The 14,594-nt window shown below is 45.0% G+C and overlaps 1 protein-coding gene and 1 long non-coding RNA gene across 2 annotated transcripts in view; both read right to left on the bottom strand.

Moving 5' to 3' along the window:
- Positions 1–2,058: 2,058 nt before the first annotated feature.
- Positions 2,059–6,272, bottom strand: LOC308574685. Its single transcript, XR_014002534.1, has 2 exons — positions 4,719–6,272; positions 2,059–4,592 (listed from the first exon to the last, which is right to left on the bottom strand). It is a non-coding gene; the product is annotated as an uncharacterized lncRNA (long non-coding RNA).
- Positions 6,273–7,415: 1,143 nt separating this feature from the next.
- UBASH3B (ubiquitin associated and SH3 domain containing B) overlaps positions 7,416–14,594 on the bottom strand; it is a 74,867-nt gene continuing 67,688 nt past the window's right edge. Inside the window, exons 10-14 of the mRNA XM_081172559.1 lie at positions 13,666–13,758; positions 12,953–13,097; positions 10,431–10,537; positions 8,571–8,680; positions 7,416–7,781 (exon numbers count right to left, since the gene is read on the bottom strand). Coding sequence (XP_081028685.1) covers positions 7,644–7,781; positions 8,571–8,680; positions 10,431–10,537; positions 12,953–13,097; positions 13,666–13,758 — 593 coding nt within the window. The 3' untranslated portion in view covers positions 7,416–7,643. The remainder of the gene's footprint in view (positions 7,782–8,570; positions 8,681–10,430; positions 10,538–12,952; positions 13,098–13,665; positions 13,759–14,594) is intronic.

The following is a 14,594-nucleotide window of genomic DNA, read 5'->3' as shown; positions in this document are numbered from 1 at the left end:
AAAAAAATGCATAATGCTGCAGAAATGTGACAAACAAGATGGGAGAAAAATGGAAACCCAGAGGAACGGAAAGGAATAGATGCATTTGGCCATCCCAAGTTATGTAATGGAATACACTGGAGAGACAGTGTGGTGTAGTGGTTAGCGTCAGACTAGGACCTGGCAGAACAGAGTTCCAATCTCCACCCAGCCATGAAACTCTCTTGGTGACTTTGGCCAGTCACCAACTCAGGGTTGTTGTGAGGATAAAAATGGGGAGGAACAGAACCATGGGACACCACTGAGAGCCAGTGTGGTGTAGTGGTTAAGAGCGGTAGTCACGTAATCTGGGAAACCGGGTTCGTGTCTCCGCTCCTCCACATGCAGCTGCTGGGTGACCTTGGGCCAGTCACACTTCTGTGAAGTCTCTCAGCCCCACTCACCTCACAGAGTGTTTGTTGTGGGGGAGGAAGGGAAAGGAGAATGTTAGCCGCTTTGAGACTCCTGAAGGGGAGTGAAAGGCGGGATATCAAATCCAAACTCTTCTTCTTCTCTTCTACTTTGAGCTCCTTGGAGGAAAGGTAGGATATGAAACGTCATGTATAAATGACTAATGCCCTGCTTGTCTTGATCCTGCTACCAGTCAACACTATTGGCTGACTCACAGCAAAATCCTGAACATGTTTACACAGAAGTAAAGTCCTACAGAGCTCAAGGGGGCTTTACTTTCACCTTTCAAATTCGTTCTCAAAAATTGAATGTAACTGTTAAAAAACCCACCCTCCCCTCCCCCTTCTATTTTTCATGTTGAAAGCTTTGAAGTGTCCAAATAAAGGTATGGAGAACTGAGAAGGATGCACAATGGACAGAAGACGTACTTTCCCTGCCTCAGTTTTCTTCCTCAACACAATTTCACATGTTTTGTTTAAAAAGGAGGGGCAGCAATTGAACATGAGAATGAGGTGTGGGGAACAGAAAAAGGAACCAAAATTGCCTTTAAAAAAGTTAAAACCTTCATTTAAAAATGCCCTAGAACTTTCAGATATGTATAATGTTAGGGTGCCCTCAACAGCTAGCGAAACACAGGTGGGGCAGATAAAAGGGGGCTTTACACTCCCCTATGCGCACTTAAGATTGCAACTCCATAGTTATCCATAGAGATTATGAGAGGGGTTGAAGAATGTGTCTGTGTCCTGCACTTCCATCTTTTCCACAAAAATTTATCAAGCCCCCCTTAGTTTTAAGAACATAAAAGAACGGCCCTCTTAGATCAGGACAAAGATAAATCTAGTCCAGCATCCTGTTCTTACAGGACTCAACCAGACCCCATATGGGAAGCCTGAAAGAAGTGCCTGAATGCAGTAACACTCTCCCCACTTGTGATTCCCAGGCAAATGTCATTCCGAGGCACACTGCCTCTGACGTTTAAATTGGAAACCTTCCAATTTAGAGAAGTTTAGGGAAGTTTTTAATATTTAATGCTGTACTGTTTTTAACATTTGATTGGGAGCCGCCCAGAGTGGCTGGGGAAACTCAGCCAGATGGGTGGGGTATAAATAATAAATTATTATTATTATTATTATTATTATTATTATTATTATTATTATTCCTTCAGTGCTTCTATTTTTTCTTGCAGAGAAGGTTCTGCTCCACCTTTTGTCAACACACTCACCCCCCTTTTCTGCAATCTTCCTGCCACCTGCTCCAAAACAGAAATTTGGTGGGAGAACACAACACTTTTGCAGAGGAAACAGCATGATTCAACACTTTCAAGCTTTGTGATTGTGAGAAACTCAGACGGAATACTTTTTATTATTATTGAAATTAAGAATTTTCTAGTGGCAAAAACATGGAAGATGAGCAGTAACACAAAACGTAAGCAGCAATTTTCCCTCTTCTTGGTTTTTTTTTTTTTTTTTAAAGCATCCTAATGAAATCTTCTGGAGGAGGCAAAAGGTTTTCCCTTGGTATTGTAAAGCGCTTCTATAATTGGAAGTGTGTTGCCTTATTAGCACCAATTCCTCTAATGCAAAATCTTTCTCCACTCTGGAAATACTGGAAGTGCCAGTGGTATGGGTGTTATTTTTTTAGAAACCCAACATCTGAGAAGGAAAAGAAAAATCTTTAACATCCAAAAATATACTTTTGTACTGTACAATAGTCTTCCTCCCTCTTTGTCCATTTTCTGGAATAGAATTGGCTTTTTAAAATACACACTCTTCGGCATGCTTTCCCCAGAAGTAAATCCTATGATTTTCAGAGGTGCTACTCCCAAGTTAAGTGTGCATAGGACTGCAACCTAAATAGCCAAGAGAGCAAAAATGTGCACTGATCCAATCATTCCACTGGGAATGGATCTCGTTTGATGTTATTAATAACATTCCGACAAGACCAGGGAACAAAATGTTCCAATCGCGGCAGCATCTTGATGCATTTTTGACCATTGTATGCTGTTCAAACATACTTTTGTACAGTACATAATTAAGAGTTAACGACTCGCAAGCTATCAGTGCAAAGAACAACAACTGTCCCACCCTGGCAAGCTATCCCGCCCCCAGAATGAAATATACACCAGTAACCAACATTTTGGTCATGATTGTCATTCAGTTCATTAAAACTCTTCCTCAGAAAGCAGATCTGAAGAAGCCACAACCAATTCATCCTCAAAATGTCTGTACATAGCCAAAAATAGTTTAAATTACATATGCATATATAGATAGATATATATATGTATTCCCAAAAATACCAGCAGCTAATAACAACTGCAAACAACACAGTTTGCTTCACTGCTGTCGTGTAACTTTTATCTCCCCGACTTTTCACTATACATCCCTGTAAAAAATAATGCATTTGAGAATGTCCTGTGGCATTTTACATGTTAAATGTACACGTTGCGAGTTAAGGAAATATACATATTGCACTCAAACAGCATTCTGCCAACTCTAGTTTCAGTTTAGCACCTTCTGCTCACTCTTTGAAAAAGCTCCCTATGGGAGCGGATTCTGTCCTGTATGTAAGATCAAATGTGACTTGAATTAATCTCAGCTGAAGCTGGCTGTGTGGCAAAGCTGTTGGCTGATTGGTCTGCCACTCATTCAGATCACCCAATCAGTATACATGGAGGGTGTTATTTTTTTTAAAAAAGCAAGTATGCATGGGTGGCAAGCTGAGGGAATGAAAGAAAGCAAACAAACAGCTTGGTTGAAAAAGATCAGCAAATGTAGAGGGGACCTGTGGCCTTTCGGATGGAAGGTATGACTGACTATAACTTCCATTATTCCTGAGCACTGGCTGTGTTGGGCAGAGCTAATGAGAACTGTGGTCCAAGTTGACACCAGGTTGGGAAAGTCTGCTTTAGATTATCATAGGAATGGGGCTCAGGGATGAAGCAAGTTGCAGTCTAAAACTACCAGAGCCCTACAGGTTCTCCACCATTGCCTTGAGCCACCTGCATCAAAGAAGGTTTTCAATGACATTAGTGGTTCCTCAAAGAAATAATTTGGTCAACAAATCTCAATGACACACCCGTCACTTCAGGGTAATACTCCAGGTAGCATTTGACAAACAGAGCTTTCATTATCCGAATTTGTTACTCAGTTTTTTTCCTATGCACTTGGGTTTGTCTTCCAGGAGAACTTATGGTAATATTACCTCATGTAAACAGCAGGCCTATTTCACAGAGTTTCTGGTTCCCATAATGTTTTGGGTGCTCCTTAGAGATCACTGCATGTGGTAATCACATTATGAGGTGTAGCTACAGGCTTGTCAAGGCTCCAGGTTTGAGGGGATCCTTTAAGGCGCACTCTGGTAGGCCCCCTGCTGGGGTTACCTGGCCATGGCAGTAAATGAGGGCAGTGGCTGTAATGGTCCAATAGCTTTCCGGCAACCTACTGGAAGCCACCGTTTCTGGAAGCCACCATTTTAATTTCCCATAATGCCTTGGAATGTTTCTACAACGGGAGCATTGTGGAACGTAAAAATGGTGGCCTGGAACTGGGCAAAAAAAGGTCTAATAGTTTCCCATGGCAGGTGTCAGTAGTGGGCCTTGTGGGGCACTGGGCCCCCAGAAGCTTCCCAGGGTTGCCAAATGGTGCCACTGGGCTTGACGACATGTACACAACAGCTCCCTCTTCCTCACTTGCCAGGGTACATCTGACGAAACCAATGACTAACTCAGATAAATGTGATTTGCTGACTTGACTAAAGCACCCCGGTGGTCCTTTTGAAGACAGAGCTCACTTGCCAAGAGTGTTTTCTTACACAGCAAGTTTGGGAGTGCAAACTTCACAAAAATATAGGCTACGGTAATGTGAGAGTGTGCCCTGAGCAATAACGATAACAACAAACTCTCGGCTAATACTGGTCATTACTTTAAAAACTGGTTGTCTGCTAGGGTGGCCCTTTGTTCCTACTTTATGGAGTGTAGTCTTCTGTTTGAAGGGCTGTCCGGTCCAAATCCAGTTTAATGATAAAGAATGCTAAGAAGGGAGAGCAGCTGAGGGGCCTTGAAGTTGCCCATCTACTGATAGCACCAGGACAGGAGATGGAGGAGGCACCCAGATCCCCTGGTCACAGTCTTCCCCACCATGGTGAGATGTACTTAATTTCTATTTCTCAATGTGTGTCTATACATATAAATAAACAGATGCAAAGATTATGCAAATCAGTGCCCACTTTTGTCCTCTCTCCTTTTTTTTTGGGGGGGGGGGTTCATGCATTTCTACTTTTTTTGGCTCTACGAGTCCGAAAGTTGGCTTCTCTGGAATGGCGTGGCATTTGGACTTGGGCCTGTTACAGAAAGGAATCGTCATATTGCAAGTAAAAAATGCAAATGGGTGAGAGGCATGCCCTTAACAGCCCTTGTCCAAGGGACTGGTCATCGTGCAAAAGATAAGGAAACATGGAAATAATCTGTAAACATGGGAAGTTGTCAGACCCATTAGGGGGCCTGCCAACAGAGTTCGCACCACCAGCCTTGGCCGGCACTGCTGAGCATATGCATGTTTGTCGCAAGAGACACTTTGCCTGTGTGAGAAAGCCATCAAGGTTCAAACACCAGAGATGAAACTTCCATATGACCTCTAAACACGATGCTCAAAACAGAAGGCCACCTTGTTGAGAGTTACCAAGTACTGGAAGACCAAAGCGATGTGTGAATGAGCCCTTCCTCATAACAATTCTGTCCCCACCAAGATCCCTTGGGCTCATTTCAAAGATCTCTGAAATATTTACAATGCTCCAATGGTGGCAGTAAACTAGCTATGCTATGGTTTTTTTTAAAAAAAAACAGATCCTCCGATTGCACAAATTCCCCGTCAGACACCCCACGTTAAAAAAGTGAGCACAACGGATGCTTGGCTCCTTGCACTCACCCTGTATCAGTGGTGGTTTCTCCACACAGGTTTCTGAATCTATTCTGATATTTTCAGGTCTGCTGAACTCTCAACAGATCTACTGAAATGTATACTGATCTAGAGATTGTCAGAAAACACACACACCTTCAAACAAGACATGTCTACTGGTGTTTGGGCTTTGAACATGAATTCCACAATGGAGAATCCATAAACCCTGCAGAAGTTGCTCCTTCAAGCCAGGCAACTCAGTGGATTAAAAGCAGAGTCAAATTGGCAGCTGTGTTTAGCAAACGGCAGGATGGTCCACTCGGCCCCCTCTGCCAGAATAATTTGTATTGTCTGCAGAATCAAGCTGCTAGCCTACGAAGCTTTTTCCGAGGGTTTCTGGATGGTCCGTTTCAGACTCAGTCCAGTCCTTTGACTGGTCTGGCCAATCTGAAAGACCTGATTAGGAGATGGAGGGGTTTAGTGAGCCGAGCCAAAAGCAATCAATAAGTTAGTAGTTCTCTGGACTGGCTCAGTAAGTGGATCTCCTCAGCTTCTCACACCCATCTGAAGTTCTCTCTCTGTCTCTTGTGTTGGGGGTGGGGTGGGGGAAGGGAAATTATGTGTAGCTTTCCTCCAAGAAAGCAAAAAGCAAAACTATTTTCGCCGATTCGATATTGGGCATTAAGTGTGTGGACAGCATGCTCTCCAAGGCTTTGAGGGACAAGGTCAAATTCTCTGCAGGGTCGCCAAATTACAAGAGAGCTGCTCCGATCCTCGCCTGCCAGATCTCATAATGCCAATGTTGAGGGGTTTGTACGTGCAAGTGCTATGCTCAAAAGGAAAAGCAGGGCCTGACCATCTGCGGAAACAGAAAACTTATACCTACATTCATTATAATAAGCCACCGCTGGTTGAGTGGGACACCAGACTAGCTATTTTGCATTAGGTGCAGAAGAATAGAATCATAGAATCATAGAGTTGGAAGAGACCACAAGGGCCATCGAGTCTAACCCCCTGCCAAGCAGGAAACACCATCAGAGCACTCCTGACATATGGTTGTCAAGCCTCTGCTTAAAGACCTCCAAAGAAGGAGACTCCACCACACTCCTTGGCAGCAAATTCCACTGTCGAACAGCTCTTACTGTCAGGAAGTTCTTCCTAATGTTTAGGTGGAATCTTCTTTCTTGTAGTTTGGATCCATGTCCGCTTCTCTGGAGCAGCAGAAAACAACCTTTCTCCCTCCTCTATATGGCATCCTTTTATATATTTGAACATGGCTATCATATCATCCCTTAACCTCCTCTTCTCCAGGCTAAACATGCCCAGCTCCCTTAGCCGTTCCTCATAGGAACATAGGGTGTGAGACAGGCCTAAGGTGCAAAACCAGGAATACCTTAAGGGCATTTACAACAAAGTGTTACCTGCCTGAAGATGAAGTAGAGGAGCTTCTGGCCCAAATGACGAAAATGTAATGTGGTTTGGGCAGTTTAAGAACAGAAACTGAGCATATTCTACCCTTAAATAATTTGTGCGCACACACTTTCCTTGACAGCGCCTGTCATTCAAATGCTTAAGAAACACATACACCTAATGTGTCCCACTTTCACCCCATTTTCCAAGTACACATCATCAGCTTTCCAACTACACATTTTTCATTCAACTGCACATTTTTTTTAAACACACACAAAAAAACCAAACCCCTGAGGCACATAATTCTACACTAGTTCTGATCAGGGGAGCCATTCCACTTCCTTCTGTCACATGTTTTGGGGGGAATCTTGTGGAATGTAGATGTGGCACATAGAATAACTTAGCAAAATACGGTGTGGGGTGTACTTTACCCGAAATGGCTCGGAATGAAACGGCAAAGGTCAATCCTGTGAAAAATTAAAAATCTAACAAACAACAAAACAGAGAAGTCCACAATTTAGAACACAGTCCTAATTGTCACTAATGTTATACAGAAGGCAGTGAAAACTGGTTCTCCTCCCTGGAGCTTAATTCATTTTTTTTTAAAAAAATTATATATTAAAGCTCAGTAGCTTACGTCACAAAGACATTTCTGCTGGACAGAAGCCTGAAGAGAGAACGAGAGAGTGTTTGAGTACACATATATTGTTCCACAATCCAAGCATACGTCTATATTGAGCTATTTTTCTAGACGCACGAATGCCACTCTGTGGAAGATATGCTAGAGTGTTATTTTTTAAAATCCATCTAAAAGGTTATGAGTAATTTTCTCCATCATCAGTAATTAGAAGGGGGAGAGGGGGAAGAGTTCCAATACATGAGACATTCTCCAGTCTTTTGAAAGGCCAGCTCTTATTCTTGTAGCAAAGTTTCTCTCCAGTTAAAGCCGCCGGTTGGTCCATGAGTGAGAGGGAGGATGGGTGGGTCAGTAAGTTGCCAGAGACCCGTCTCTCCAAGTTCTTCACAGCAACAGAAACCCAAGTATGGAATCTGCGGTTCATAAAAGAGATGGATTAAAAACCAGAAGGAGTGGGAGAGAATAGAGGGAAACTACAGCAGAATAATTATTATAGTGCAGCATTTCTCAACCTGTGGGTCCCCAGATGTTGTTGAACTACAACTCCCATCACCCCTAGCTAGCAAGGCCAGAGCTCAAGGATGATGGGAGTTGTAGTCCAACAACATCTGGGGACCCACAGGTTGAGAACCACTGTATGCAGCACGGAATTAGCACTCAATTCCATATTATTTGCAAACAGATTCTTTTTCTGGAAGCAAATAACTCAGAAATGAGCATTAAACTTGCAGAAGTGTCTTTTATGCCATGCAAAAGCTCAAATATACATATATAGCTAGGGGGAAAGTCACAAAAATGGAACACAGCCATTAATTCTCCAGCCTTCTGGAACTCAGACAATAGGATACGATGATCTTTGTACAGTCGGACCTTGGATCTCAAATGCCTTGGCTCCCGAACAGATCGGCTCCCGAATGATCAAAACCTGGAAGTAAGTGTTCCGGTTTTCAAACATTCTTTTGGAAGTCGGACGTCCGACAGGGCTTCCGCAGCTTCCGATTGGCTGCAGGAGCTTCCTGCAGCCAATCGGAAGATGCACTTTGGTTTCTGAACGCTTTGGAAGTCGAACGAACTTCCGGAACGGATTCCGTTCGACTTCCAGAGTACAACTGAACTTGGAAGATTTTTCACTTGGGGGCAACAGAGGGCCCCCCCTTGCTATACATCTAAAGATGTTTCCATTAGTGGTGGCTTCCCATTACCTTTCTGACCATCTGTACAAAGTCCTTGGAATTCTGAGGAGACAGTCCTTGCAGTTGGCAAGTACAAGCTTCCAGGGAGGATGCATGGGCCACTATCAAAATGTTATTCCCTGCAGGGAGAGAACATAAAGAAATTGACACATCACAGCCACCTGTTTGTGATGAAGTTTATAATGCAAAACCAACCTCAGGAGCCTGTGATTTCGAATGGGGAAGTGGTGGGAAGGGTAGAGTGCTTAACCCTCCCCCCTTCCGACTATTTTCACTCCTTGAAATCACCTTCTAAATGGGGTTCCGAATTGGACAAGGAGCTCCCGTGAGCCAAGGGGGCTTCCTGCTTTCAGAGGTTGACCCTCTCACTCGTGGAGAGTTGTAAGTAAAGGGGGGGGGTCATGTATTTGAGGGCACAGGGCTTCCTCCCCACACCTCCTCACATGACCTCCACTCAGTTATGTGCTTCTGCAGTGATGTGCCGTCAACTTGGGTGGCCATCGTGTCTAGTAGGCAAATTCATGGAGGAGAAAGCTCTCGATGGCTACTAGACACAATGGCTATGCTCTGCCTCCACATTCAGAGTTCTAGTTACAGGTAGGTAGCCATGTTGGTCTGCCGTAGTCGAAACAAAATAAAAAAAATCCTTCCAGTAGCACCTTAGGTAAAGGTAGCACCATTAGGTCCAGTCGTGGCCGACTCTGGGGTTGCGGCGCTCATCTCGCTTTATTGGCCAAGGGAGCCGGCATACAGCTTCTGGGTCATGTGGCCAGCATGACTAAGCCGCTTCTGGCGAACCAGAGCAGTGCACAGAAACACTGTTTACTTTCCCGCCGGAGCGGTACCTATTTCTCTACTTGCACTTTGACATGCTTTCGAACTGCTGGGTTGGCAGGAGCAGGGACCGAGCAACAGGAGCTCACCCCGTCGTGGGGATTCGAACTGCCGACCTTCTGATCGGCAAGTCCTAGGCTCTGTGGTTTAACCCACAGTGGCATCCGTGTCCCATTTCGTGCATGCACACGAAAGCTCATACCAATAACAAACTTAGTTGGTCTCTAAGGTGCTACTGGAAGGGGTTTTTTTTATTTTGTTTCGTCCACATTCAGAGGCAGGAATGCTTCCGAATACCAGTTGCTGGACGACATAGGAGGGGAGGGGGCTCTTCTGCTTGGGTCCTGAGTGTATCTGGCAAGCATCCGGTTGGCCATAGTGAGAACTGGACGCTGGACGAGATGAGTCACTGGCCTGATCCAGCACAACTCTTCTGTTCTTAAATGTGTGAAGGGCAAAAAGGCCTTAGCAGGGCTAGCAAAAAGGCCAATTTACACATGCACACTCATCATTAGGTAGCTGCAAAAATGCTCTTGGGATTACTTTTAATACAGACAATTGGGGCCCTCCACAAAATGCTGATGCGATTCCATTCCATTCCCTGCCCCTTTTCAATTTCCCCAGTATGCCAGTCAAGGAGCATTCCATGCTCACTGGGCATGCTCAGCCATTACTGGGCTGGCTTTTTTTGGGTCCCTTTGAATTTTTCTTAGAATATATATGTACTACTACAAATCTTGCAGATCACCAAAAGCAGCTTATACCTCCCCTGTTGTGCATGAATGCTGCAATTTGGTTACATGAGCAATGATGCTCTGACCATTGGAATTAGAGAGAATGAATCTCTCACTCCACCTTGGGAACACTCCCTGCTGCTTCCTGTGGTTTAGCTGTATGATCCTTTCAACCTCCCTTAGATGTATACGTGACGCCACAAAGCGACTTCTTGAGGATGCAATTCTGTACACCCCTGGCTTGGGAGTTAGCCCAACTGAACTGAGCAAATCCTGGACTGCAAGGTGGGGTTTTACTTGCCTTTGGCTTTGCATTCACTTAGGATCTCTTTTGTTACTTGGTAGCTTCTGCTGATGTATGTATCGTATGACTCTGAAATGCCTAATTTGCTCACCGGTATATGAGGTCTGTGGACAGAAAAATATAAGTGTAGAAGAAAAGCAGGAGTGGGAGAGGAGAAGCAGAAGAGGAGGAGGTGGCCTGTCCACCTGTAATAATGCCTTGTGGGGTTGGGGGAGGCCAGGATCCAACCTTCCACCTCCGCATGAATTCAACAAACCCAACGACAATCCCAGGGATCTTCCCACTCAGCCTCCACTTCTTCAAATGCAAGATGGTTGGGATGAGAAGAAAAAGCTAGAAGGAAGCCGAACTCTTTGCCAGAATAAAAATGGCTAGGCTTCTACCCTGTGTTCATGGAGCGCAAACACACACCCAAACATACAAACATACAAACACACACACACACACACACACACACACACACACACACACACACACACACAGAGGAATGGTCTCCCTCAGAAGGTGGTGGAGTCTCCTTCCTTGGAGGTTTTTAAGCAGAGGTTGGATGGCCATCTGTCATGGGTGCTTTGGCTGAGATTCCTACATTGCAGGGGGTTGGACTAGATGACCTTCCACATGTATCTGTGGTCTAAAACATTTTACATAAACATATCTAGCATTCTATAGTTCAACATGGCTACTAGCCACAGCGGCTATGCTCTTCCATCACAGATGGATACCAGTTATCAATGCCAGTTATCAATTAATACCAGTTATCATCTGAAGGCAGCCCTGTTTAGGGAAGTTTTTAATGTTTGATCGCCTTCTTCTTCTTCTTCTTCTTCTTCTTCTTCTTCTTCTTCTTCTTCCTCTTCCTCTTCTTCTCCTTTCCTCCAAATGGCCACAAACTTACAGCTCATAACTCATTTGGCTCCTAACAACGAGGAGCTTGCTCTCTGCCTTTTACTTTAGGCATCATGCCTCCCCCCTCCTCTTGCAAAACATCTGTCTGGCTCCCTAACCCATATTCATTCTCCAGATGCAGAGATGCTTACAGAGCATCACCTTCCATGCTTCAGTTCAGCTCCCTGGCAGTCGCCTCTTTCCTGCCGTAAATCCCATTGGCCTGAGTAGGCTGCTGATTAAATGCACCACGGATGAACTGGTTGGGCTTTTCAGTGTGCAGAACCATTACCCTCAACCTGTTGCCCTCCTCCAGAAGTTTTGAACTACACAGGAAACTGCCCTATACTCCGACAAATTATTGGCCGGCCATGTCAGCACTATGTCTACCCTGACTGGTAGTGGCTTGTCAGGATTTCAGATGGGAGCTTGTCCATCCCTACTTGGGAGATGGCCAGGATTCAACTGTGGATTTTCTTCATTCAAAGCATAATAATAATAATAATAATAATAATAATAATAATAATAATAATAATAATTTATTTATACCCTGCCCATCTGGCTGAGTTTCCCCAGCCACTCTGGACGGCTCCCAATCAAGTGTTAAAAACAGTACAGCATTAGCTATTAAAAACTTCCCTGAACAGGGCTGCCTTCAGATGTCCTTTAAAGATAGGATAGCTGCTTATTTCCTTCACATCTGAAGGGAGGGTGTTCCACAGGGTGGGCGCCACTACTGAGAAGGCCCTCTGTCTGGTTCCCTGTAACCTCACTTCTCGCAGTGAGAGAACCTCCAGAAGGCCCTTGGCGCTGGATCTCAGTGTCCGAGCTGAACGATGGGGGTAGAGACGCTCCTTCAGGTATACAGGACTGAGGCAGTTTAGGGCTTTAAAGGTCAGCACCAACACTTTGAATTGTGCTCGGAAACGTACTGGGAGCCAATGCAGATCTCTCAGAACCGGTGTTATGTGGTTCCGGTGGCCACTCCCAGTCACCAGTCTAGCTGCCGCACTCTGGATTAGTTGCAGTTTCTGGGTCACCTTCAAAGGTAGCCCCAAGTAGAGCGCGTTGCAGTAGTCCAAGTGGGAGATAACTAGAGCATGCACCACTCTGGCAAGACAATCTGCAGGCAGGTAGGGTCTCAGCCTGCGTACCAGATGGAGCTGGTAGACAGCTGCCCTGGACATAGAATTAACCTGCGCCTCCATGGACAGCTGTGAGTACAAAATGACTCCCAGGCTGCACACCTGGTCCTTCAAGGGGAAAATTACCCCATTCAGGACCAGGGAGTCCCCCACACCCTGTCCCTCAAAAAACAGTACTTCTGTCTTGTCAGGATTCAACCTCAATTTGTTAGCCGCCATCCATCCTCCAACCGCCTCCAGGCACTCACATGCATTCTACTACCACTGAGCCACGGTCCTTTCCCATCAAAAAGGGGAGAAATTCTCCAGATCACCTCTCACCAACCCCCGCCAGAATGGGCCATGGTCTGGGATGATGGGAGTTGTAGTCCAAAACATTTGGAAGGCATTAGTCTGGGTAAGGCTGGGGTAGAGGAACACAAGCTTCCTGTGTTCCAGCTTCACAAGGTCCCAAACAAACAAAAAATGCACCACACTGGCTTCTCTTACCTATAAGTTGTATCCACACTCAAACTGGCTGCCGCTAAGTCCACTGGAGGTATCCAGGCAGGCAGGGAGCTCCCAGCGACCCATTTCGTCCACTCGAATAAGCCCGGCTCTACACGAATCTTCAGATTATTTTCCTGCTGCAAGCCTGGGAGTTGAAAGGTAAAAAATAGGGCGCTCTGAATAAGAAACACATTACAAGTCCGGGACAGGGACATAAATAGGACACTCCAAGGCATTTTCTCATACCTGATTTTGCAAATATTTTGGGAGCCCTTAACTAAAAATCCACTATATTTCATCCCCTTTGGGGGATGGAGCATCAGAAGCTGCAGGTATGCAAAGTAGCTGTAGGTTTTGTCCAGCTATGGGGTTTTTTTTGGGGGGGGGGGATTTTCACTCCAGGGCATCTGTGCCTCCCCTTGCATATAAATTCCTCCCCCTCCCCGCCTAGTTATGGCTATCAAAATGAGACATCACCCATTTGCAGAATGAATCACTGGAGTTTCGAAGGAAGGAAGGAAGGAAGGAAGAGAATATGAACAAAGCATGAAGGCAGCCCTGTATCAGGAAGTTTGTAATGTTTGATGTTTTAGTATGCTCTTATATATATGCCCAGAGTGGCTGGGGACAACCGGATGGGTGCGGTATAAATAATAAAAATAATAAGATTATTATTATTATTTAATCCAGCTACCTTGCTGCCATCTTCTTACCTTTCAAAATATAGTGTGCAGTCTGTACGCAGCGCAGTGATGGGGAACAGTAGATGTGGTGGATGACTGTGTTACTTTCAAGGAGGGCCTCACCTGTTTGAAGACACATGCTCAAAATAAGAGTGCATTCAGACCTGGAGAATATTGCATCAGTTTTCCTGATTATAATGCTACAGATTCTTTCTTTCTAACTATCCCACCTTCTTTCTCCCAAACTCAAGGTGGTGTACATAGTTTTCTTCCTTCCCATTTTACCCTCACAACAACCCTGTGGAGTAGGTTAGGTCGAGAGGTCATGCAGTGAGCTTCATGGCAAGAGTGGGGATTTGAACCTTGTTCTCCCAGCTCCTACTCCAGCTCTCTAACCACTACACCATACTGTCTCGGCTCCTGCCTGCTGGTTTCCTATGGCCATCTGGCTGGCCACTGTGAGAACAGGAGGCTGGATGATATGGGCCATCAGCTTGACCCAGCAGGCTCGTCTTTTGTTCATCTATTCTTAGCCAGCTATTATTATTATTGCTCTGGGTCAGTTTGCTCCTGATCAATAGTCGTTTCCTGTTTAAAGCAGGGCTTTTGCTGCTGGGGCCACAGCAGTTCCTTCGATATCTGGCAGATAACCATTTCAGTCTTGAAACAAACACAGCAGTTTGGTGGTGAAGCAAGACTCATTTTCCACCTGCAGGGGGCAGCCGCATTGCACTTTCCAACTCTTAGGATTCTGGTAGAAAAAACTGGCAGATTTTACTGTGACTTCCCATCTGCTTTAAGTAAAGAATCTTGCACTCTGTATGAATACAGGGCAGATATTATTTGAGCATCCCAGTTGATCTGTTCTGCTGTAAGCTGGGAACACTTCTGGCTGCAATTGTCCTCTTCGGGCAGCCCACTGAAACTAACAAAACAATGGGGTGGGCTTCAGGGAGACT

The sequence above is a fragment of the Podarcis bocagei genome (genome assembly GCF_964188305.1).
Source record: "Podarcis bocagei genome assembly, chromosome: 15".
NCBI classification, from domain to species: Eukaryota; Metazoa; Chordata; class Lepidosauria; order Squamata; family Lacertidae; genus Podarcis; species Podarcis bocagei.
Note: the sequence above shows the minus strand (reverse complement) of the source record. Positions and strands in the feature narration are given on the sequence as shown.